Below are 26,258 nucleotides of genomic sequence, written 5' to 3' on the forward strand. Positions count from 1 at the left end.
TGTACTCAAAACTAAAAAAAAAATGTTAAAACATTGAATCAGAATTTTTTATACGTTTCAAGTATAAAAAAATCCCCCTTTTTCTCTTTTTTCCCTATCACCTTTATTCAAATAAAACGTGGTTGGTAAAAATAGTAAACTCAGTAGGAAATGGATTATAAAGTATTTTTTAACTAAAGCCAAAGAAACGTTCGACAGTTTTATACCTATGTAAGTATTAAATCAACAAGAAAACATTTGTTTTCTTTCTACTGAGTTACAACTTTTAACCTCGGTGTTTTTCAGCCGCATTCTGTGCGTCATAGAAGATATGCGGATAACTGTAGCATTATTTTAAGCATTTTGAAAAATCTGGAACCCCAGCATTAAAGTGAAAGCTAGATTTGTATACAAAATAAGGTACGCTGTTTACTTATTGCTTTACATAATTACTAACAGTACCCTTACGGCGATGCCTGTGCTAAAAATTTAAAGGGAGTCCGTTAAATAAAAAAAATCCATGTCTGTCCCTCCCTCCTGATGTGAAATGATAATTTTTTAAAACTAAAATGCGTACATAGTTTTAAAAAAAACAAAAAACTATTAAAGTTTCTTTGGAATTTAAAACTATTCGCCAAAACATTAAATTAGATTTACAGAATTACATGATATACACCACCAGCTCAATCATTCCAGCCGATAACTGTAGTTTCGTGCTTATTAGCACTCATCAACCCGGTATAGGAAGTGACTGAGCTGGAGGTGGAAAAACTCTTAAGGAAGCCAAGAGGGTCAAACATACTGGTAGCTAATATCGAATTAGCACAGACCAGACTGGTCTGTGCTAATTCTATATTAGCTACCAGTTTGTTTGGCACTCTTGGCTTCCTTAAGAGGTTTTCCGCAGTCCTCGGTTGGAATAACTGAGCTGGCGGTGTATGTCATGCATTTCTGCCTCAGCCCTGGCTAAAGGGCGGTAACTTACTGAAAATAGATTTACAGTTGCTTTAAAACTTAAAATAATCCTCCAACTGTATAGTTCATCAAAGACGCTCAAGTAACAACGCTACCATAACCCACCATTTTAGCAAGTGAAGCAGTTTTTTTTTTTTTTTTTTTTTTGCATTTTAAAATGTTTCGAAAAATAAACAAAAAAGAGACCAAAAAGTATCTTCCAAATGTAAAAACATCTCCTTTGTTTATCGTAACTCGATTGTTTACCCATGCCAAGCGAGAAACCCAGCTGTTAGCGAGCGAAGCGAACTCCGATTGATTAGCTGTCCCATCTGTCTAATGAATAAAGAAAGAAAAAAAAATCCCGTGAGACATTCGAAAATCGTCGTCAGAAAGAAAAGAAAAAGAAAAGGTCGTATATTTCCTTTGCGTTAAAAACAAATCAAAAGTTTCTTTGGAATTGAAAACAATTCGCCAAAACATTAATTTACCCATACAGTTGCTTTAAAACTTAAAATAATCCTACAACTACTGTTATTGCCTAACTTGATAAGCGATCACGCTACCGGAACCCAGCCCTATTGCGAGGGAAGCGGATTTTTTTTTTTTTTTTTGCAATGAAAAATGTTTTACCAAATAAACAAAAAAGGCATCAAGTTACATTAACAGTAGCTTTCAAAAGTTAAAAATTCCAACAGATCAATTTTTTTATCGCCAAACTCTCCAAGTGACCCTGCTACTGTAGCCCAGACGATTAGCGAGTGAAGTGAACTCCGATCGATTAGCGATCCGATAGAAGATGAAAGAAAAAAAAAGTCATTTGATTGAAAAGAATCCCGCCTCCCTCTCAGATGTAAAATAATCTTTTTTTTAAATTTTTTACTAAAATGCGCAATTTAAATATTTCGTCAAATAAACAAAAAAGACATTAAATTACATTAACAGTAGCTTTCAAATTGTAAAATAATCATGCAACTCTATTGTTTACCGTAAAAATCGCGATCGTGCTACATTAACCCACCCAATTAGCAAGCGAAGCGAACTCCGACCAATTAGATCCATCTAACGAAAACGTTTAAGCGAAAATTCCCCGGCAGAAAAACAATGTAATTAAAAAACACTGCACATGTAGGACAAAAAGGAAATCCTGTACCCCATATGAAAAATAATTTAACTATAGAAAAGTTATCGCTTGAGAAAAGGAAAAAAAAAAAACTTTGAAATTACCCCCCTCCCCTCCCCCACACCCCTTTTCTGGCGCTATAAAATCTATAATCACATTCTTTAACTAAAATGCGTTAACACCCTTTAAAACCTAAATACAATTCCTTGCGATTTAAAATATTTTGCCAAATAAACAAAAGATACATCAAAATTACATTAAAGGTAGCTTTCAAAAGTAAAATAGTTCCGCAACTCCATTGTTTATCGCCAAATTCGCCAAGGTTACTAACACTAATATTAGGTTACACACACATATATAAGCGATCTCGACTCCCAATATCTGGACTCTTCTACGAAACCACGGAAATCCCTATAACCAGCAAATACTCCCTACTCATCCTTTTTTTAGAGTTACTAAGTAAACAGCTGTCATGACTATATGATGCTGATAAGCATTATAAAATAAGATAAATACATCTTAGTGAAAATAGGAAATAATCTCAAATCTGATATTTTTCATTTTTCTGCTCTGTTTTCTTTTCAATACTAATCTGATTGATTACTTATCCCGCTAAGTTATGAGTATTACAGTCATAAAGTCAAGTATGTCATTTAATTTCAGTATTTAAAGTAGTTTTAGTTCCTTTAGTGCAGTGAAACCTGTGTACAGCAATACTGTTTATAACAAGAAACATTTCTATAGCAATATTTTCCTTAGCCCCAGTAAAATGTCAGCATAAATAATCAAACTGTATATAACGATAACCTGTCTATAACATTATTTTTTCAGGCCTCAACAGTATCGTTGTAGACAGGTTTTACTGTATTTAGTAAGTACATCAGTAATAGTAAGTTTTACTTACATCAGGATGTGGAATTGCATATTGCCCTTGCACAGTATATGCTTGACCTCCGGCAAAGATGACAGGGGGCATGGCTGGCTTTGGACGGTAAGGTATTGTCGCTCCTTTCGGGGGAGACTATTAAGATAAACGATAAAAATTAATATCAAATTCGAAGAAAACGTGTTTACCAATAAAATCTTTGCAAACCATGATTAAGAAAAATTATTTGTCAAGTAGTCGTCAGATAATTTCTTTACGTACTATTTCCTCACACAAAACAAAAAAAATTCTTAACTCGGCAAAAAAATATTCTCTCCAAATACTAATAATTGGCTCAAGTAAGCATTGATTGCGCGTTAAGTTCGAAATGTTTATAATGATAACTCTCAATTTTTTGGATTTCTAACTCAAAAGAAATCGCGATTTCAGAAAAACCTTAATAACTAGCAAATATTTTTCCATAAGTGCTATGTAGAAGGAGCGATGTATGTGCGCTTGCTGTTGCTTTTTTACCAACTAACACGAAAAAAATCTCTTCTATACGAGCTCAATATAAAGTTTGAAAATTTTTTTAAAACTACAACAGCCAACTAGATCGCTACCATTTCAGTTCAGCTAACGTATAAGTGGGCCAAATACGACCTTCTTAAGGTTCATGGCCTACTTATTATCTCGCTCATTTATGATTCAATTGACTCCGGATTTTGAACATTCATCAACCCACTCATTAAAAAGTAAGAAGAAAATAATTCCAAGTGAAAATTCAGTTTTCACAAAGAAAGACGATTTGGTCTTGTTAGGGCAAGGGAGTAAAATATTTTATAGATAGGTCTCCAATATAGCCGGCTCTGAGTAATTATTATTTCACGCAAAGTTGAAGAAAAAAAAATTAAAAAAAAACGCCAAAAAGTCTCATCAAACTTATAGAAACTGCAAAATTGTTTAACTTCAATGCAAAAACATACTAAACTACATTTGACAAACTCAAGAACATTATTAAAAATGTTTACTTCATTGGAAAAGGAAAACATCAATCGTCACATTCGGGGCCATAATAATTCGTTATTTTCGCAATATTTTTTTCTTTACACTAGTAAACTACAGTAAACCATGAAGAAACAAAATTTACTGTAAAATAAAATCAAGTAGTTTGAGTATCACTCTTCTGCAATAACTTTTGCTACAATTTTGCCTCATGATGCTTGCTGATAACGATTTATCAGTTAGGCTTTCTGATGATAATGAAGCCACAATCTCGCGAATATTTCTTGTACTAGATCAAAAATGGGTTGATGGCCTTATTGATATGCATGACCTCAATTAGCGCCCCCCCCCCCTTACAATTTTGTTTGTACAAAAAATAAATTGAAACGGATTAATCAACCTTCCCCGTATTAGCGGATTTTATTAATTGTTTTCATTGTCTCTCCAGAATAAGATTTTTTTTTAAATGAGGCATAAATCAATGAAAAAATGATTTTTACTGCTGATAAAATATAATGATGTTTCCTTCAAATATTATGTATAAAAAATGCAACAATTACTTTGATGAGCGATTTCTAAATGAAAGAGCATAAGACATAATTTTAATTGTAAATACTAATTTTATTATAGCATACATTCAATTTGTTCGATACCGAGTCCTTTTCTTCAATAAAATCTTTCCTAAAAATATTCGTATCATTTAAAGTACCTTAGTTTTGGCGTATTTCAATTTTAAAATTCTCGATTTTACGTTTTTTATTTATTTATTTATTAATTTTTTTTTTGTGATCATAAAAAGTTTGTAAAATCGAGTGTAAATATTACAAATAAAATGCAACTTACTTCCATCATAACGCAGCATATCTGATAGATGCATTTACTGATGGCTTCTGCCGTTCCTGAAAGTGTGACAGCTCGTTCCGTCGAATTTGGCAACATTTCACTAGCCACCTGAATAGAGGCACCAGTGACCTGAAAAAAAAGTATTCTGTACGGAAAATTGTTAAAGTATCCGGATCAGTTCATAGCCATTTTTTAAATAAATTCTTTATTTAAAGAAAACGTAATTTCACCTATTTTAAATGTAATTTTTAAAAACATTAATAATTTACTCCAACATTACTCAAAATTCTACAAAACAGCATTTTAAAAATTCAAATTATTTATAGATTTTCCCTACTAATAATAGAGCAGTAAGTTTGAATGGGTGTCTATAGACGTGGGTTCGCCTAGCACCAGAACCGTTATCCATTGTCATGAAATTTGTCCCAAAACTAGTTTTGCCCTTTTTTCTCTCGGAGTGAAATTTAATACCTGCCAAAAATGGCAAATTTCTATTTACCTGATTTTTTTTTGAAGTAGAATAATATGTTCTGGGAGAAGTATGGCCCCGAAATTTCAAAATTTTGACCAAAAATTTTTAAATGCTCACTAGTTCTGTTGAAGGTAAAATGTAAAATTTTTGATTTAGGAGATGTCACCTGTGATGAAATTTGTTGTTCAAACCTAAAAAGGTCAGTTAAGTCGTGGGTCATTGACTTAACTGACCCATAGCCCTGATTACACTTAGACTTCAAACATGAAACATCTACTTATTGAAATGAATTTAATCTCCATTTTAAGCACCAACTGTGGCCTTTTTTTTTCACTTTCAAGAACACTTAACTCACTTTTTGAGGCTTGAGTATCAATCTTCATCAAAGTTGATGTCATCTAACTCAAAAATAGGACATTTTTACTGTAACTAAAATTGGGTGAACTTTTTAGTATTTGTCTCTAAGTTATAAAACTTTGAGACACTACTTTTCCCAGACGAAATTATTTGATTTGAAAAGAAATTTATATCTGTTATGTCCATGAGGATTAGCGCAGAGTGAAAAAATTAATTTTTGAATTTCGAAACGCCTGGAGTCTCAAAAGTTGCCTTTTAGCACCAATACTGTTAAAATTTAACGGTAATACCTTTAGGTTCCTGAATCGCCTCAAAAAAGCCCAAAAGTGCAAAAAAACGACCTTTTTGGAACTTTTTTTATAAAATTGAAATCATATAATTTTGAAAATGCTTGGTGGTGCAAATGTTAACTCTAGGTAACATTAATATCTCAAATTTTAGTTCAATAGAGTAATTTCTTTAAATTTCCCAAATATTGCAAAATAAAACAAAAATTTCCATTTTTCTTTTATTTTCACATGATCTTGCAGCACAAAAATAGGTTAAGTGCACACAATATAAATATTTTATACACAGAAAGTAAACTTATTTATCTGTTATTTATATTTAATCTCTTGTTTATATAATGTACTACATTACATTAAAGAATTTTCGCTATTTATATTGTGGTTTCTTAATACAATAATGGTGCAATGCATTAAACAAGCACACAACAAGAACAACTGATTTTTGTGTACCAGTAAAAACTTTTTAGATTATAAAATTCTGTAAATCCCCTTTTCCGAGTTTTCCTTTAAGCAAGTTCGAATTAACGCTACTCAACTTATGAACAGGGCAGCCTTCTTTTTACGGTTAAGCGAAAAAAAAAAAAAGAATTTCGAAACGTACAAGTGATTTTCTTGGCAACTGAAATAAAACAAAAACAGTGCACTACAATATTATGTGAACAATATTTGAAACATGAGTTGAAAGCTAAGGAGCATGTTTAAAAATGTGTTTCAAAAATCATTTACGTGTTAAAAATAATAGCTGTGTGTGTGTGAAAAGTAAAGTAACAAATAACAATGTCAAGTAGCACAAATTGCAGATTACTGTAGACGCGTGTTTCGGCTTTGCAAGGAACGCTTTTCATCCAGAAGCTCATTTCTTTTGCTATGGAAAAGGCGTTTCTTGTAACTCCGAAACACGTCTATGCAGTAACCTGCAATTTGTGCTATTTAACGTTATTTCTTATTTTACTTTTTATGCCTAAAAGTATTTAACTGAATTGCTGAAATGTTAAGAATTTATTTTACTTACCTCTCTTATTTCTTTGATTTTTGAGCCACCCTTTCCTATTAGAGAACCACATTGACTAGCAGGGACGATGAGCCGTAAAGTGACTGGAGGTTTTGGAACATTGATTCCAGCTGTGGTATTTTGAAGATCCTAAAAATGGAAGATAGTTTTTGTAAATGCTTTTTATTAGTGTTCCGTTAGAATGAACAATACAGCAACGAAACATTTCCTTAGGTTTATATATAAAATAAGGTAGGGTCATTTGTAGGTAAAAAGAAAACGTGGGGTAGATATAAATAAACTCTCTTACCAGCTTACCACATTTGTGGTAGTTTTTGAAACTTAACTAATTGTGAGTAGACTAGGCAACAAGAGTTTCTGAGAGTTCCGCATGTTTCCAAATTTTTGAGTAAACGTCATCATTTTTTGAAGATGACGTTTTGAAAAAAGTTGGTGTACAAATGTAAAATGGTTTCAACTAGTTTTACTTGTCATGTGGAAGGATATTAAAATCATTCATTTTTGAATTTCTCCTCCGCAGCTACTTTTGCTGTGCAATTTAGGTGGTTTCATGTCATCCATAATTTAACCCATAAATACTCTGAGGTCAATGCTGGCCCGGATCTGCGTACCCGAACACCATGCAGTGCGGCGAGGGGGGAGGGGGCACGTTCTTAAGAGCCAACGGCCCAAGGTATTGAAAAAAAAAATCAAAAAACTTGAACTAAGACTTATTGATGTTGCAAATAGACACTGCTGGCCTCTTGTTAGAGGAACTACAGATTTGTTTGCAGAGGGCTCAAAATGTATAGAACGGGGCTTGGATCAATGGAAACAACTAACAAGTGACCCTACCCAAGTGTGAATCACTGAATGGAACAAAACTTTGCACATCGATAGAACACTTAAAAAATTCCGGTGTTTTTTTTTCCGGCCACACACACTTTTAACGGGGTGAAATTTACCCCTAAAAATTGCATAATTGGAAAAAAAAGAGGGTATACAATACATTCAGTTATTTAAAATTTTAATTACAAAAATTCAAATAATGATTAAAGATTTGTGTTTCAGGATTTTTCTGAAAATACTATTAATAGGGATAAACCATCCTTCACAATATTAACCCGTCACGGTGAATGCTAATGAAATTTAAATCTGTTTAGCAACACTAATCTGAGAATTTAAACTTGTTTTTGCTACCCAAAATGAAAAAAATGCAATTTAACATAATGTTTATGTACTGAATCCGAATGATCAATACGTTTACTTTTATCACGTAAGGTTTTTTTTTTTTTTGTTTTGTGAAATCACTTAACATGTATTGTATTATTACGCGAATTTCATCACAAGCATTTGCATACTTCTTTATTGATAAGAAAAAATGATATTTTATGCACAAGGCTAGCTGGCTGAATTTAGTTATACAATTACTCTTAGCACGTACCGAAATTTCGCTGTAAGGAAAATAAAATAAATTTAAGGGTAAGTTATTTCGATAAAAAAAAAAAAAAAAATATTTTCAGTCGTTCTTTCTGATGACACAGTTAATATACATTTATTTCTACAATTACTTCAGAACAAAATAACATTTTAATAATATTCTGTAAAAGTTTCATCAATTTCTATGACAAATGAGCTGCGAATATTGTTTCTCCGCGGACGTCTCAAGGCAAAAAAAAAGTTTCATTGCGGTATCACTCATAACTGATCACAAGATTACCTGAAATCAAAGAACCTAAATGACTTCATTAGCTAATAACTTTATGTAGGTAACAAGGCATAGTTTTGAATATATATAATTTTTAATTTTAACGTAATTTAAAAATGAAGAAAGCAAAATTTTCTATTATTGTGATGAAAAACCGGTGTTTTTACTTCTAAGTGCCGTAAAAATTGAAAAATCAGTTAAAGAAAACGAACTCGGCGTAGTTACCTGCATAAATTAATTATCTAATAAAATCACTTTTGTTTTCTGATTTCAGATGATCCACTGATGAGTTATGAGGGGCACTGCAACAAAACGTTTTTCTTTTCTTTTTTTAAGACGTCTACGAAAAATTTGAAAATTGAAGTAATTATAAAAATTAATGTTTATTCACTGTGTTGAAAACAGGAAAAAAATCGAAATTATACTTCTTTTTTGTACCGAATTAACCTTTCTCCTCCCCCTCCCTTTAAAAATAAATGGTGCGTGATGTGCTCCTTCTGGCTTCGTATTTGATTAGAGCGAGCCAAAACTACGGCGACAGCATTCAAACATCGGAAGCAAGAATTTCATTGCAGGCTAGCGCAATCTTCCCTTTCAGTAGAAATTTGTAACAAGAGTTCATCTCTCCTACCAAATAATATAAAAATGTAGGACTGGAAAGTAATGTCGTTTTTTGGAAACAAAATAAATTTTTATCAACTTTTTATTTTTAATCAATGATGTAATCACTCTCGTTAGCAACAACTGGCGTTGGCAAATGAAACAAGCAGGGGGCGGAGCCCCCAACTAAATCATATATAAATAATAGGGTGGGCCAAAAATCTCATTTTTTCATTTCGAAGTTGTAATAGCGCAGAAAAAATGCGAATTATAAAGACAAATAAAGGAAAAAAAGAATTGTGTAAATCGATTGACATCTTCCGATCGCGCATAGGGCCTAAAGTTTGACAAAATATGAAAGAAACATCACTTTGAGATTTTGAAAAAAATTTGTTAATTAGACGTTTTCTTAATGCAATAGTTTGTAACGTCTTTAAACAGAGCCTCAAAACATTGTGTTTAAATTTGGTTTCGATCAGCTAATATCTTCCGGTCGCGCTTAAGCCACAAAATTTTCCAAAATAATGAAAAAGATACATTTTTATGGGTTTTTCGGTATTTGATGAATAATCAGAATTTGAATAAAATAGACGAAATATTTTTTCAGTCGAACTGAAAATTAAATAGAAAATAAAAAAAAACTTTCAGGTTCAGTCAATGTTTTCCAGTCGCGCAAAGCCTTAGGAACTCTCGTGCGTAGAAGTCGCACAGCAATCCCGACAATTTCTCAATTTCAACTCAACTGCAGATACCACTTTTGTGCTTAGCACGGCAGAACACATGTCGTGATCAGAATGAGAGTATCGTTAGTCATTCCAATATAATTTCAAAATAATACTGCGCGGGAAAAAAAAATAATAATACTCCTTCAAAATGCTTCTGACACAATTCTTGCTTATTCTTTTGTAAAATGACCCCCTGAACCCAAATACAACCACCGTTTTCCCCTCCTCCATCATTTTTAGGGAAAGGGAGCATTAAAATCCGACTTTAACACTCTTCTGAGGGGCTAAAGAGGAACAAAGTTAAAAGCATGAACATTTAGAACAAATCGGGAGTTCCATGGGATTATTCCTCTATAATTTATTTTAAAATTCGTATTTTTTTCTAGTGTTTTTTTTTTTTCATTTTTTTTCATGTTTTTTTCATTTATTTTTGAGTTAAAACCAGAATATAGGACATTCTACGTGTTTTATACTTTGATAAAAAGTTCTATATTTACATTTCTATTCTAATTTGTTGTCATCTTATTATTTTCAACTTTGAATTTCATAACAGTTAACTATTGCTAAATTTTACTGCGAATTTATCATATTTCTTTTTCTTTTTTTTCTATTGTACCTAAGCTTTATTGTACTGTCCTTTACCTTCCCACTGTAGTATGTGTGTGTGTGTGTGTGTGTGTGTGTGTCTGTGTGTGCGTGTTTGCGGAAAAAATATGTATCTGCATTAGCTGGTTGTATTTCTAATTACAAAGGGCTGTTGTTATTATCATTGTAAAGTTGCTATTATTATTATTTATTACTATGATTTTATACGGATTTTTAATATTTATTATTATTACCTCATTTTGCTAATTAACAAAAGCAGCTTTTTATAGCATCTTTTTTGTGTTACTATACTTAAACATTCTTATAATAAAATTGAAATTTTACCTCTTCAAACTTCCTCGCAATGAGGGAAAATGCCTTTAGGATGGCATCTGTGCACCCGGTTACTGTAACTATTCGCTCGGGACAGGACCCATCGGATATATTTATTTTGGCGCCACTCTGAAATTAGAAAGAAAAAATTTAGTTCAGCACGCAACAATGCATTCATAAGCAACAATACAGTAATACATTATAAAAAAAGTGGACCTAAATTAAGATGTGGTTAAAAATGTTCAGGAAATATTGAAAATCATGAGGATGAAGGGTTAATTAACGAAAGCTGGACTAGACGGAGGTAAAAATCTAGAAAAAAAATTTGAGCACATTTTTTATGTCTCATCAAATTTTCAGCATTTAAAGTCATTTCTGGTAAATGTTAACGGATACTTTCAAAGATGGTTGGTTTACTTGAATTATATCACAAAAACATCAAACAAAGTCGTAATAAAAAGTAAATAAAGTATTTAAAATTTTGACGATGCTGGCGCAACTTTCTGCGTAGACTCTGGCAGCCTAAATTTAAGACACAAACGGACAATCTGTGATAACTGGAGAAATATTTGGTTCGTTGCAAGTAAGTTTAGAACAGACAGATTGGTTTCAAGTTTTGCCTCCTAGACGTCCTACGAAAGTGTAGCGATGTGCAAGGTGCTCACTATAAATGATGTCACGCTCTGGGGGGGGGGGGGGGGCGGGCAGTGAAATTGTGACAGTTTGTGACAAGGAGGAGGAAGGGGAGAACGAGAAGTGGGACATTACGCATTTTTTATAACATTATGCTATTAAGAAACAACGTGAAATGTGACAAGGAGGAAGGCGAAGTGTGACACTTTGTGACAACAGACACAATTTTTCAAAACTAGAAAATCATTCCTATGAGATTTTTCAGAAAGATAAATGATAAAAAAAAAATGCATATCAATTTGCTTTACAGGTGTAAAAATGTGCATTTTCAAATAGAATTGTGTAAAAATGTGCAAAGATAAAAAAAAAAAATGTGCATTTTCAAATAGATTAAAGTAAATCATAAAAACCTATAAATAGTTTTCATACGCTCGTCTCTCAAAGAGCAATTTTGAGATTCTCTAATTTGAAACAACCCAGACATAAGTTTTAGGAAAAATTTTAATGTGAAAAAGGAAATGGATATGGAAAAGGATGAAACTGAAATTATACTTGTAAAAATTCACAACGAAATCTCCTATCATTTCATGAGGATAAACGCGCAACATGATTGTCTGAATCGGCAATTCTCAGCCGGTGGTCTGACGAACAGGCACCAGTCCAGAGAAAAATTTAACCGGTCCTCCGAGATTTTGCTCGCCCACTTTATTTTTATTTTATTTTTTATTTATTTATTTTTTTTAAAGCAAACACCATATTAATGGAAAACAAATATCCTATACGACATCTTTTACTTGAATTTTGTGGCTAATTTTTGCACTTTTCAATGATTTTCAGCAATGTTTATTACTTCTGTTTATATTACTCGTAGTACAATAATTACTTATCTTATTCTTAACATTTAAATATTTTTTGTAACAGATCTTTAACACTAAGAAAAGTTTTTTCATATGCATTTATTGTCTTTATTATTGTTATTGTTGTTACATTTTGTGAAAAAGGAAAGCAAAACCATAGTCGCTTGCAAACATTTTCAAATATTTAATGGTCCTCGAGCCGAAAGACTTTTTTTTATGGCAAAGAAGAAAAGATAAAAGAAATACGGGAAAGAAAATAAGGAAAAACGTCACTGATCCTTAAAAAATTCATATGTTTTCAACAATTCGCAAAGCAAGGAGTTTTTTTAAGAAAATAAAATAATCGATCTGCAATTTTTTTCAAACTCTTTGCCGGTCCTCGGGTCAAATAAGGTTGAGAAACGCTGGTCTAAATCATAAGTCAGCAGCCTTAGGCAAGAGGACCGCATACGGCCTATTTTGTATGTCTATCTACCCCGTTGACGAAAAAGGAGAAAAATGCTGAAGACCAATAAAGCTAAATATAAAAATAATTTTTAAATTTAGAAAATGCACCTTATTTTAATCTAGAAATAAAGTTAATCAATTGTTACTTTTCACGTAATTGAACAGCTCTCTTTTATTGATTTTTAGTTACTGCTTATCTTCAGTTAACTACTCATTTTCAGAAAAAAAATTAGCATTTTATTTTCCGATTAACTGTATAAAAATCTTTCGTTCTATTCATTAAAATATTTTTTCCGAATAGCGCTGAAAGCTTTCTTGTAACTCTAAAACATGCCAAAAGCTTTTCGGAAAAGTTTGCTTTATTAACGTTATGTTTACTATAAATAGTTTCAGAACGAAGACTATTGCTTTTGTTTTTCAATATACTTTAGGTTTTGTTTAATAACGTTATTTCTCCCTTTTTAATATTAATTAAATAATTAAAAAAGAGGGTCATTTATCGTGCTATTTTATGTGCTCGAATGATATTAATCTTTCGCAAAACCATATCAGACCCCGATCTAACCCCCCCCCCCCCTTTTTTTAATCAGTGTGGCCTATTCGTGCAAAAAGGTTGCCAACTCCCGATTTAGATCCTCAGCGCTTGTTTCAGAAACAAGTTTTGCTGCTATTATATAACTCTATTTGCTCTAGTTTCCTTTTTAGTACATTAAGCTTTATATATCGTCCCATCAGAGCAACGGTAAGACATCTAAGCCCAGAAATAACAGTAAGTTATCCTACTGTTGTTATATGGGGGGAAAAGGGGCACATGTGAACATTTTTTTTTTCATTTCTAAATTTCTCAAAAAATATTATAAATTTCTGAGAGCAAAAGTGTATTTTCAATTCCTCACAGAAAACAGGGTTCCCATGATTGAATAGCCTTTTCTTTGAGTCCTGGAATGTTTTCAGATTTTTAAAAAGATGATTTCTTTACTTTATGGATTTTTTTAAAAAACGTTTTCAATTGTTCATATAGATCCCTATAGAGGGAGCACATGTGAACATGCCTGGGGCACATACGGACAAGATTGAAAAATGTAGGACTAGTGTCATATTTCAACGAAATTTTTTTTAATATGACACATATACGTAAATACCAATTACATTGAAAAGTTTGTTTGTGTCAGTTTCAGTGGTTGGAAAAACTACATTTTTTTTTTGTAGCGAACTACAACTACTTTGTTACAAATGTAGTTAACTACAACTACTTTTTTCGAAATGTAGCAACTACAAATTACTTTTGAAATGTAGTCGCTACTTCGCTACGTTCCAAAAAATAAGTAAATACGAAGCATAGACAATAGGTTGTCCCTTAAAAAAATGAAAGTCAATTTTTTAAGTAGCATACACTCTTGTATTTTTCCTCTTCTGTCAAAACAATCATGAAAAAAAGTTTCATGTAATTTGCACAACGGTAACCCATGCCGACTTGCACCTGAAAGTGTAAAACAATACTTGTATGCTAGGCCAAATTGAGAAAAAAAAAAAAAAAAAAGCTTTTTTTAGAAACTCGAAATTTCTGTTGATAAAACGCTGCCCCTGTACCCAACACCCCACATGTACCACAAGAACTTTTATTCAAATTTAAAAAAAAAATAGATATACCACACTTGACCTAAAATTTATAATTTTATTTAAAAAATTGATTTTTTTTCAGTTATCTTTCAAAAAATTACATATAAATTTAAATAGAATATCCAGTTCAAAAATTACTGGCGAACACATTTACAGATCAACAATTACAAACGAATAATAAAAAAATAACATATTTTAAATGGAAAATTTAACTCAACCTGGAAAAAATCCATATCTTTGAGTGCTATGTGGGAGATTTAAAAATTGCAGGAAAACAAAAAATTCTATTTAACGCTAATTACCAACTTTTCTACTTTACTGTTTATATTTTTCAGCTTGATAATTTCATAAAATCTTTCATATCTGAATTTATGTATCAAAAACTTAATTTTTTGAGGAAAACTATAAATGTTAGGCCATGTGTGGGATATCTAAATGGTTTTTAATTTGAATAAATACTTTTGTGGTGCATATGTGGGGTATAGGAGCAACGTTTTATCAACAGAAATGTTGAGTTTCTAAAAAAACATTTTATTTTAATTTGGCCTAGCACTATACAAGTGCTGGTTCACACTTTCAGACATAATCGGCACTTGTTGCCGTTGTTCAAATTATATGATTTTTTTTTTGACGTAAAAGGATAAAATATAAGAGAGTGTGCGACTTGAAAAATCAACATTCGATTTTTTTTTTGGGGGGGGGGGACACCCTAATACACAAACACACCGTAAGAGGATTGATCAAGAAAAGATTGATAAATTAGCTCATCAGAAGACACTAAGAAAAATATCCGTTATCATACTCTCATACACTATAATGCTCGAATTTATTGTAAGTCCTCCAAAACAGTTCAATTTCATCCTTTTCTATAATAGTTTCAGTAGCTTCTTTTTACTTGGTGAATACTGTCGAAAATTTAAGCCTCGCTAAAATATTTTTGTTTTTCAATCTTCGGTCTGTTCATATAAAATTCACCAAATTTTCAACTCGCGAAATCACCGATATCTTCATTTTCGCGAAAATAAGTGCTTTTTTCAATATAAGTATTGGTGAAACAAAGAAAATTACGACGGCAAACTAATGGCGTCGAACAGATAGAACGTATGGCGTCAAAATGAAATGCCTGAGGTCAGCTCGTATTTTTCTGAGTCTTATTTCTCATTACATTCGCTGATGCACTTGTGTAAAATTTGCGCCAGTTAAATTCGTTTGGAACTTGATTTGTTTTTTTTTTTTTTTTTCAGTTTCTTTAAAAGTAGCTTCCAGAAATCACTACAAACTACTATTTTTTTGTAGTTAACTACTCACTACACTACTTTTTTTAAAAGTAGTGCGCTACACTACAAACTACTCAAAAATGTAGTTACTACAGTAGCGTCGCTACTTGTAGCGCGCTACTTTCAACCACTGGTCAGTTTAAATTATAATGTGACTGTCAACAAGGAAATATTTTTTCAGAACTATAAAACTCCGCTCACTGTTTAATTTTCAAGTTTCGTAGCATGTTCTGATCACTGGAATGTAACGTTTATTCATTTTATACAGTGTGTTTATGGTTTGTATAGCACATGATGATGAGTTTTAAAATTATTTGTAACTTCAGTTTTCAGTTAAAGGAAAATGTTTTGTGTTTTTCTTGTAAATAATATATAATATTATTTTGAATATATACCACTAAATTGCAGGCCCAACTGTTTAGTAACAAAAGAATTTAAAAAAAAAGAAAAAAACATTAAATAAATAAATAAATAGTTCCTAATAAGTAATAAAAATTAGCAATAAATTTGCAAACTGATTGTAGTAAAATAATAATTATAGATCTTTACACCTGTTTTAACACTTATAATAAACTTACACTACTACTAGTGTTACGGAAATGATATGGGAACTGTTCTCATGTGCCACTACATGTTGTGTAGCCTTAGAACTAATTTTCGTAAATGAAGAATTCTTAATTAAATTAAAAAATGTAAACCTTGTAATAAATTTTCTATAATGATCACATAATAGCTTGCAATGGGCCATTCCAGCGTTATGTGTGTTACTTTTTGACACCATTTCGTTGCAAATAACAGTAAAAACTAGTATGATATTTAAAAAATATTTCTGAGTCGTTTCTACTGAAGATATGAAGAACAAAAGATATGTAAGAGGTTTTAGGTGGCAACTTTATTTTCGTAGGACAATTCTAAATTTTTTTATAAAATTTCAAACGCAGCGTTACGTGTGTGACTCAGAATATCTGAAAATTAGCTATACCGCATACTATTTTTTAATTTCCTGTGAAGATTTAAAAGATAAATTAACAATATTTTTTGTGCATGTGTCTAAGTATACTGAGTAAGTATTCCACGAGTATTTTTTTTCGAAAGCTCATACAATAGCAGCAAAAAATATTTTATTAGCGTTACGTGACATTAGAGCGTTACGTGTGTGACCGCGTGCAACATTTGAAGGGGATTTCCTAATAAAAATCCAGTTTACGTCGGATCTATGCCAAATTGCGCACAGAGGTTCTTTGGTGCTGAATAGCTCACATGGGGATTTCCCCCTCTCAGGGCTTTGATCCCCCTCTCCCCGACGGGCGTTTTGAATATTCAAGTTCAATTTACATCGGATCTTTGCCAAATTTGGCTCAGAGGTCCGTCCTTTCATGCTCAAGAATTCCCATAGGGGTACTTTCGCCCCCTATGGGGGGTTGACTCCCTTAATTCGGTTTTCCAGAAAATCCCTAAAACGGGATAGTAAGGCCTATCAGTAACAATGATAACATTTTTTTAATTAAAAAAAAAAAAAAAAGCTAAAGACGTCAAAAGTTAAATTGTGAGGCATAAAATTGCTCTTTCCTGCACATTGACGGGAAGCCTAACGCTATTTTTTCCTTTATTTAAGCCTGCTTGTTGAAATTGCTCCAATTGACGTAATTATTACTCATCAAAAACAACCCTGTTGTAAAAATTTCCCCGCCAAGAAAACCTTTAACTTTTCCGCACAAGAAAGAAAACCAGCATCCTAAACCCAAAAACCCTCAGCCAAAAAAAGTTATGATATCTAGTTTGCCCGCCAAGTATCTGCCAAACAATCATCCTCCCTCTTCTCCTTTTTATCACAGCTACTTCCATTAGAACCTCCTCCCACCTTCAACTCCTCAGAAATATGGATAGATCTTTTAAATTGTTTATCTTGTTTGGCGGGAAGCTTTTTGCTCACCAAGCAACCACTTCACTTTGAAAAGCTTCCCGCCAAACAAGATAAACAATTTAAAAGATCTATCCATATTTCTGAGGAGTTGAAAGTGGGAGGAGGTTCTAATGGAAGTAGCTGTGATGAAAAAGGAGAAGAGGGAGGATGATAGTTTGACAGATACTTGGCGGGCAAACTAGATATCATAACTTTTTTTGGCTGAGGGTTTTTGGGTTTAGGATGCAGGTTTTCTTTTTTGTGCGGAAAAGTTAAAGGTTTTCTTGGCGGGGAAATTTTTACAACAGGGTTGTTTTTGATGAGATATCACATCTTTTTGCATTGATATTATTACTTTGTCTGTATTTTTAGAATTGAGAACTTCAAGTCAGAAAATTTTCAATTGAAACAACGCTGTTTTGTGTTTTTAAGGAACAATAATGGCTAGCCTTATTTTATGTCAAGTTATTTTCTATTAAAATTCTATGTTCAATTTGCAAGAATTGGGCGGTTTAAATTTTATTGCGATTCTTGAATCCTCTCTGTTGCAAAGAAAACTTCTTGGATAATAAGATACTATATTTTAAATTATATTGTTTTCGAGTATTTTACAACTTTGCAATAAATTTTATTACAGTTTCTTTATTTGACAGATTATTCAACATTTTCATGAAGGTTTCTTTAAATGTTTTACTGCTTGAGGGCTATTTTAATCTAGCTTTTCACTTTTTGTTTAATTACATTTTTTCTTAAATTGTGGATTATTTTACTTTTTATGGGATAATTTTAATTGTTTGGTGATTTATCTTTTTCTTGATAGAAGTCTTTGTGTCTTGTTTAATTCCTAGTTTTGTTTAAAAGTTCATTTAAAAAACGAAATAACGCATGTTATCACCAAGCAAAAAAAAAAAAAAAAAAAAAAAAAGCCATTAAATATTTTAAATCTGAATGTGTCAGAAGATCTATACAACTTTACTCGATGTCAAATCACGGATATCCCAAATTTGCCATAACGAATGCGCATGTTGAGCGCGGACTAAGCTCATTAAAAGTCTTGCTTAAATTAATTGCAAAAATTTTTTCAGCTAACAAATTACTGCAAAGCACGGATATCCACACACGTATTTCATATATTTTCAATTCATTATGTGTTGTTTGTGAAAAACCCATTAATTTAGAAAATAAGCAAACCAATGAAAAAGGGCTATTTTTCGCTTTCAATTAAAAAGTTATATGTGCCGTGTTCATATGCGTACAGTTTCTTATAATTTGTCACGTAAAATATTGTAATGGTTTAACCCCAGTTTCGCGCCGACATTTAAAATTTCTTCCCTCCATAAATATATCAAAACTGAAAAACGGGGGGGGGGGGGGGGGGGGGGGGGGGGGGGGAAGGAAATTTCGTATCGGCAAAACTTTGGAAGGGGGGGAGGGGGGAGGACAGCATTCTAATCTCAATCATTAATTTGTTTCTCTGCTTAAGTATAAACAAACAACATAGTTCATTGGGCTTTCTGCTTTCAGATTCTAAGTCTGCGCGTATGCGCAGTTGCTGTGGCAAATTTGTGATATCCGCGATTTAACGTCTAGTTGCAACTGTTGGATATGTTTTAGTCTTGATTGAATTTCATTTCCTAAGACAACTTTGGAATAACTGTTAGATCTGTTCTAACCTTGCAATTGCAGTCCGAGATAAACAAACCCTATGAGCTGAGAGTAAGTACATAAGAATTTAGGGAAAATTAGTGATTTTCAAACTTCAATTACTCCGGCCCATGATGTCCCTGGGGGTTAAATTTATGTGTATGTACTCAATGGCCCCCAAAGAATATGTATACAAAAAATCATTACTGTAGCCCCCCGGGGGGCTGTGATAGAACCCCGGGAAGGTACAATTTGGGGGGTAAAAACGAGGGGGGAAGGGGTGGGGGGTCAAATGGCACAAAGGCACATCAGTAGGGCAGAAGGAATGTGTGTGCAAAATTTCAGCTTGATTCCTTTTTTCGTCTGGGCTGTAGCCCTGTCAAAGAAAGCGAAAACTTTTTTCAACAGCGATTTTATAACTTTAATACCTCCTCCCCCTGATGGTCCACGGGATTGTATTTTGGTTTACGGCGTCAGGGGCTACTAGAGATTGAGTGTACTAAAAATCAACTCCGGGGGTCTTCATGGGGCTAAGATACAGATGGGTGAAAAACCAAAAAAACTCCAACTTGTTCTGTTGTGTAATCTTGTTCTTGGTCGTTTTTATTTTCTTTCGTCTTTGGCGGTATTTGCTTCTGTTGGCTGCTGACGTTTGGTTTCCTTGGCGGGGCGGGACGCTCCAGTGATTTTCGAGGTACACCGTGCAAAGCCGGGCAACGCAACAGGTAAATACTTAAATTGAAAGGCTAATTTCACAAAATAAAGAATGAAGATCAATTTTTATTTTTGCTCGAATTAAATAGTAAATGTCAAGCTTATAAACTATTACGAACTTCTTACCTATACTTATGTGGTTTAAAAGATTTGGAATGCTTTAAATCGTCTGTAGAATTTATTCACTTTTTCTCAAAAACTAAAATTTTATCAAAATATTTAAATGCACTTTAGTAGTGGGAAAAGGAGAGTTCTGCCGCAGGAGGGGGCTCTAGGGCTCATAGCCCCCTCCCACTCCCCCTCCGACCTTGGGGATGACCTTGGGCTGCCCCTCCACCCCCTGCCGACCCCCCCTCCACCTCCTCCCGACCTTGGGGTTGACCTTGGGGTTGCGCCTCGAACTTGAAGAAGGTGACGAGGGTTTTTTCCCGTGATTTCGCCCTTCCTCGTTTTCGCTCGCGTTTTTACCGTGAAAGGTTATGAAGGTATTTTTTGGCGCGCTTTTTTTAGTTTCGGTTTTCGGTTGGCAACACTTGTTGTCATGACAACCAGAGTTTTTAGTTTTCGGTTGGCAACACTTGTTGCTATGCTTTAACTTATGCGGTGTTTAACGTTCATGGCGCCATCTATTGAGAGGTTTATTTTTATTTTTTTTTATTTCTGCGAATTTAATTATTTTTATTTTTACAGAGTGTCGCGGCCGAGAATCGAACACCAAAAGGTCTTCGTAGTCGAGGGATATTAAGCACACGCGCTAACCACTCGGCTACGAAGGCCTACATATGAGTACGCTAATTGACATCTCAATATAATTTTCACATGAGGTAAATGCACATGGTGCCATCTATCGTGACTTTGAGTATTTTTTTCTGGACTTTGAATAATTTCGACGAATGGTTGTCAAGACAACCAAAGTTTCGCGAATTTAATTATTTTTTGAATATTTTTCGCGAATTCGATTATTTCAATGCTTTATGAACTTGGATTATTTTTCATGAATTTGATTATTCATTTTAGAGTTCGAATATTTTTTACATTCAGGTCTTAGACTAATTCGACGTCTTTCGTTCTTTTGATTATTTTCGAGCGTTTTCAAACTTTAAATATTTTTCACAAAACTTTTTTTTTTTCATAGTACCAAATCAGCTTTAATATTCAATATGATTTATACATTTTCATGACTTATGTTTTAATCGCGTTATTAATCGTTTACACTGTCATTTTATTATTTTCATGCATTTATTATACTTGTAAAAATAAATCCCAACTCTGTTATATTTATCATTCTTTCGGTGATTCTTTTTTTTTTTCCGGACTTGGAATAATTTCGACGAATGGTTGTCAAGACAACCAAAGTTTCGCGAATTTAATTATTTTTATTTTTACAGAGTGAAATAGGATCTTTAAGATTGAAAGTAAACTTTTGTTTTAAGTTGATGGTCCCACCAACCAGCCCGGTGTATCAAATACACCCCATCAACTTTTTTTTTTTTTCATCAGACAATGCATACCAATGCAGCTAATTTGGAATATGTCAAATCATTTCCTGAAATAAAATTTTTCTTAAATAAAATTTCCTGAAATAAAATTTTCTCAAAAAAAAAAAAAAAAAAAAAAAAATCAAAGAAGGGCTCTAGAAGTGCTAAAAATCACAAGTCCCTTTAAAATGTGCTGAAATGAAATGCAACTTTTTACGATTCCCCTTCCGAAAATAAACATTGAATGTTCCCCTCCTTTTGAAACGTTAGTCTTTCTCCGTATGCTATGCGTCAACGAATTCACGCATCAGTGAACACGCGAAAACCACAAATGGTCAAAGGGGAGGAAGATAAGAACTTCTCTCTCTCTCTTTCACACATACACACAATGGAAGGAAAACATTTCTCAAATGATTTCATTCTAGCGTTTCTTCTAAGTCTTTAAATAGTTTTATTCATATAATATTTTTTCTCAAACTATTATTTAAAAAAAAAAAAAAATGTATAAAATAAATTGTCATAGTTGAAAATACATACAAATAAAAACAGAGAAATTGAACCAAATACATTAATTTTAACATACACATTACTAATAATAATGAAAGTACTTACAGATAGGTGTTTAGACTTTTAAAATATTTAAAATCAATTTCTTGTATCATACTATCATATATCCAAACCGATTGTGAAATTTTACTTGCAAGTTCATTTAAATTAACAGTTAGAAAAATATAATTTTCGCTGCATAGATATTTCGAATGAAAGTTTTGCGACATACACTCATGTTTCGATTGCGATTGATACAATATTTTACATCTCGCACAGCGATAGTTTTCGTTCAGACAATCATGCATACTGCTCAACATACGCTTATGAATTTTACTATGTTCGTTAATCACTTTTTTCGGTTTAAATTCATCACGATAAACACGGATCATATCTTGTAAAATCGTTGAAAACATTATTTCGAGTAATTTTTCCATAATCATGCAAAAACTATTCACTAAGCACTTCGCAGATTCACTATGAAGTACGAATTTTTCATTGTTGAATATAACATTCGATTCAGAGATATCAACATGATACATTGTACATTGTCCTGCTACATTAAATACAATTATTTCATTGTATGCAACAAAACTGCAGTCTTTATACACAAGATTAAAACTGCACATTTTTCCCATGAAGTCGACGAAAGCGTGAGGTGAGAAATTAATTTTTTTTCCATTACTGCAATCTTCAATCATCATTACTATACTTCCATTTGGTTTAACCACAACATATAGAAAGGTTCCCAATTGTAAATCATAAGCTTTTATCTTTCTCTCAGCAAATCGTGGAAGGGTACCTTTTAGATTTGCATCAACCCAGTCATCGGAAGGAAGAATGGGAGTCAACCCCATGGGAGGTCTTTCGTTCATATTGAGAATCTGATGGGGTTCGCTTTCTTCGATCAAGCTTGTTGATGGTGCGGGGGGTTTCTCCAACGTTGGAAGTTCAATTTGTTCGGTAGGAGTACACTTCTCGTCCACAGCATTCACAATGTTTAATTCACAACTTTCAAAAACAGATTGAGATGCGGTGTATCGACTCGGAACTTTTTTTCGTAGAGGAGAGCTGTCCGATGCAATTACCGGTTCAGGATGATTGAAGAGAGGGAAATCATCCACATCTCGAATCGCAAAACGTTTTGAAATTGGACTTGTCATGATATTAGCCTCACTCAATGCGAACATCAAAATCGTCAATGTTCAATCCTAAGCGATTTAAACCTCTTTGCATGGCAACTTACAACGTGCAAATGAGGCAATTCTAATCAGGTCGACTCATACGAAAGGTTGAAGATCACATGATCGAATATAGATTAATCATCACACGCGTTGATAATGATTATCCTTCGGTCAGTGATGATTAAGCACCGGACGGACACAGTCTGAAAACACAGGATGGTGAATCAGCTGATTAAGCATTGATAAGATGTCATTGCTATGTCCCTTCCTCTGGGCACGTGAGGTCTATGATTAACTATCTTGTGATTATCAATCAGAGCGATTACAGCGCCACGACTGGAAGTGAGGTTGTTATCTTGATAAAATTTTCATTCTCGCTCAGATTTTTATGTGTGGTGTTCAGTTGCTCGGTGCTCTCTCCCTCTCTTCAAGAATGGATTACTTACTAAGTGCGAATGGTTTGAATGTTCTAGTTAAAGAACAATTCTACACTCGTGAAGTCGCCAACAACATATTCGATGAACTATTGAAATTGCCGTTCCAGACTATCAATGTGATCGTCCATGGGAGACACTATACCCCAAAACGCAAAAGCTATGCGTTTGGAAATTATGGATTGGATTACCAATACTCTGGCACCTTAAATCCTGCACACGAATGGACTCCGGTGATGTTACGAATAAAAGAAGATGTGGAAGCTGCGACTGGACAATCGTACAACTACGCGTTATTGAACTATTTTCCCGATGGGACCGCGGCATTGGGCTCGCATAAGACGGTCCCTCCAACGGTGTTGCTTGTGTGAGTCTGGGTGCATCCAGAACGCTATCCTTTGAAAGACGTGGATTTCTGGTGTTTTCCCATTTGGTTCAAAAATTTCTCCACGGGAGGCTTCCGCCCCACTGACCAGAAACACGATTGACCAATCCGGTGTCTTCCAACTCTACGTAAGGTCTGAAGGGAGGGGCTTAGGTGCTCGGACATTCAAGGCTGTTTTCAAGAGTAAATTTCTAAGCTTAACAACCTGGCGCCCTAGCTTGGCGCAATTTTTAGCACCATTCGAGGTTCAGGGCAGGGGTTGCCATTGAAAAGTTCAATGTGGTAGAGAAGAGAGCAACTGAGCCACCATTCGGGATTCCGGGAGGGGGGGGGGTCCTTCTGAGAATTTCCACGTGGTGAAACTGGTTGCACGTGCCCATGCAAAATAGGGGCAAGTTCATTGAGAGCAACCGTCAAGGTAGTAGACTGGAAATAACATTCGGCTCAGGCATCCAGTTCCAGGGAAAACCGCCGTCTCCAATTAATTGAAAAAAAAAACACCTTAGTAATAAAATTTTTAATTAATTTTAAGGAAAATAATAAGCATTTATAGTTTATTTTCGACTGAAAAATTAATTATAATGACTTGATTAATTATTTGTTTAAACTAAAAAATCAAATGCTAATTTAAATAACAATCTACTTTGTCAAAACCAATAAATAATATTTTATCACAAAAGAGCAAATAAGTGCTTTTCTAAAATAGCTACTTTTAGCGTTCATTGAATGATTGATCAGGAACTTGGAAGCTATTTTTTCTAAATTTTATTGAACAGTTGTAATAATTGATAATTATGCACATACTCAGATGCGCATTCAAACAAAATTCAGCCGGGGGAGGGGGTTGGAGGGGTCGTATTTGACGACTTTGCCTACTAACTTTAAAATATTTTATCATCTCGAAAACCACGTTTCTAGGTCTCATATGCTTCTAAGTTATCAATAAAATTCAGTATTGTTAGACAATCGGATCCAAATATTCACTTTTGAATGTAGCAGAGAATACTTGTGCATTTAGAGATGGACACACCTGCAAAAATCCCTCATTTGTGTTTGACTTTTTTGAAAATTTCAGTAAAAAGAAAAAAATTATCTTAAAAAAAATTGTATTGTACTTTTTGTAGAATGTGCAGACAGAAGTTTACAACTCGTATTAATTCATAAACACAAGCGTTTAGTAAGCCGCACTTACATTGTGTGTGCCTCAATAATTTTATTTATATTTTAGCGCAAGGGCAAAAATTGGTGGAATGCATGGGTTCAAGTTAGAGCTTAGAAATTGCAGTCTTATAGCTGTGAAATTTTCATTAATTTTCAACAACGGTTCATACATTTTTCTGACATAAATTGAAATGCACTGGTTTGAGCAGTTATGGTCACTCTAGTTTAGTAATGGCTGAGGCATACACAGAAATTTTGAAACCCGTCTAGAGATGTAAAATTTCCGGAAATTTTGAAGTGGTTTAAAAAACCGGTTTTTTACCGGGTTTTTTCGGGAAAAATTGGAAAAAATGCCCCCCCCCCCCATGCACGCCCCTGAATTATGCGCGAGGACCATACTAAAAACTAAAACTGGTCATGCTAGCTGAGTTCAATTATTTTCATGAAATACGCAAAACAGTATGTTAAAACTTTTATTTTTCTTGCAACATCATCGAATTTCAAGTAACCAATTCCAGCGTATTTAAATTAAAAATTGAATAAATAACCCAATTTTTATTAAGCACTTTTATACTTGGCCTGGTTGTCACAGAAAAATCTGAGGCCTGCTTTCGCTTATATCTCAGCAACTAAGCGACTTGGAGATTTTGGGATTTCACTTAATGATTAATTGCTTAATTTTAAGGTACAACTAAACGCTGAAAAATTAAAATTCTAAAATAAAATTATTTTTTCGGTTAGGATGAAAAACAGCAAATTTCATGTAATACCCATTAAATGTTTGAATATAAAACCCATCCTTACAAATTTTGTTGCCTTGCAACAGTATTGTTAAAAGTAATCATAATGACAATTTTTAATCAAAGCTTCTCTGGAGCAGGAATGAAATTTATTCATTGTCATTGCTTTTTTGGGGTTTTTATCCTCATCTATGCAAATAATCGATAACGGGGCTAAGTAAAATGACATATTAGGATCTTTATCACAAAACTTGTATGTTGTGAACCATTCTTTTGCTTCTCAGCAACTAGACTACTTGGAGACTTCGAAATTTCATCAATGATTTGTTTAATTGTTCGGTACAACTTAAAGCTAAATAAAGACTTTGTTTAAAAACGAAAATCTTCAAAATAACAGAATTTTTCAAA

At 33.2% G+C, this 26,258-nt stretch overlaps 1 protein-coding gene across 3 annotated transcripts in view; it reads right to left on the reverse strand.

Moving 5' to 3' along the window:
- Positions 1–26,258, reverse strand: part of LOC129218138 (poly(rC)-binding protein 3-like) — a 222,178-nt gene that overhangs the window by 91,564 nt on the left and 104,356 nt on the right. For all 3 annotated transcript variants that reach the window (XM_054852352.1, XM_054852350.1, XM_054852351.1), the window contains exons 5-8: positions 10,840–10,956; positions 6,898–7,026; positions 4,770–4,898; positions 2,961–3,077 (exon numbers count right to left, since the gene is read on the reverse strand). In XM_054852352.1, coding sequence (XP_054708327.1) covers positions 2,961–3,077; positions 4,770–4,898; positions 6,898–7,026; positions 10,840–10,956 — 492 coding nt within the window. The remainder of the gene's footprint in view (positions 1–2,960; positions 3,078–4,769; positions 4,899–6,897; positions 7,027–10,839; positions 10,957–26,258) is intronic.

The sequence above is a fragment of the Uloborus diversus genome, chromosome 3, assembly GCF_026930045.1.
Source record: "Uloborus diversus isolate 005 chromosome 3, Udiv.v.3.1, whole genome shotgun sequence".
Classification (NCBI taxonomy): domain Eukaryota; kingdom Metazoa; phylum Arthropoda; class Arachnida; order Araneae; family Uloboridae; genus Uloborus; species Uloborus diversus.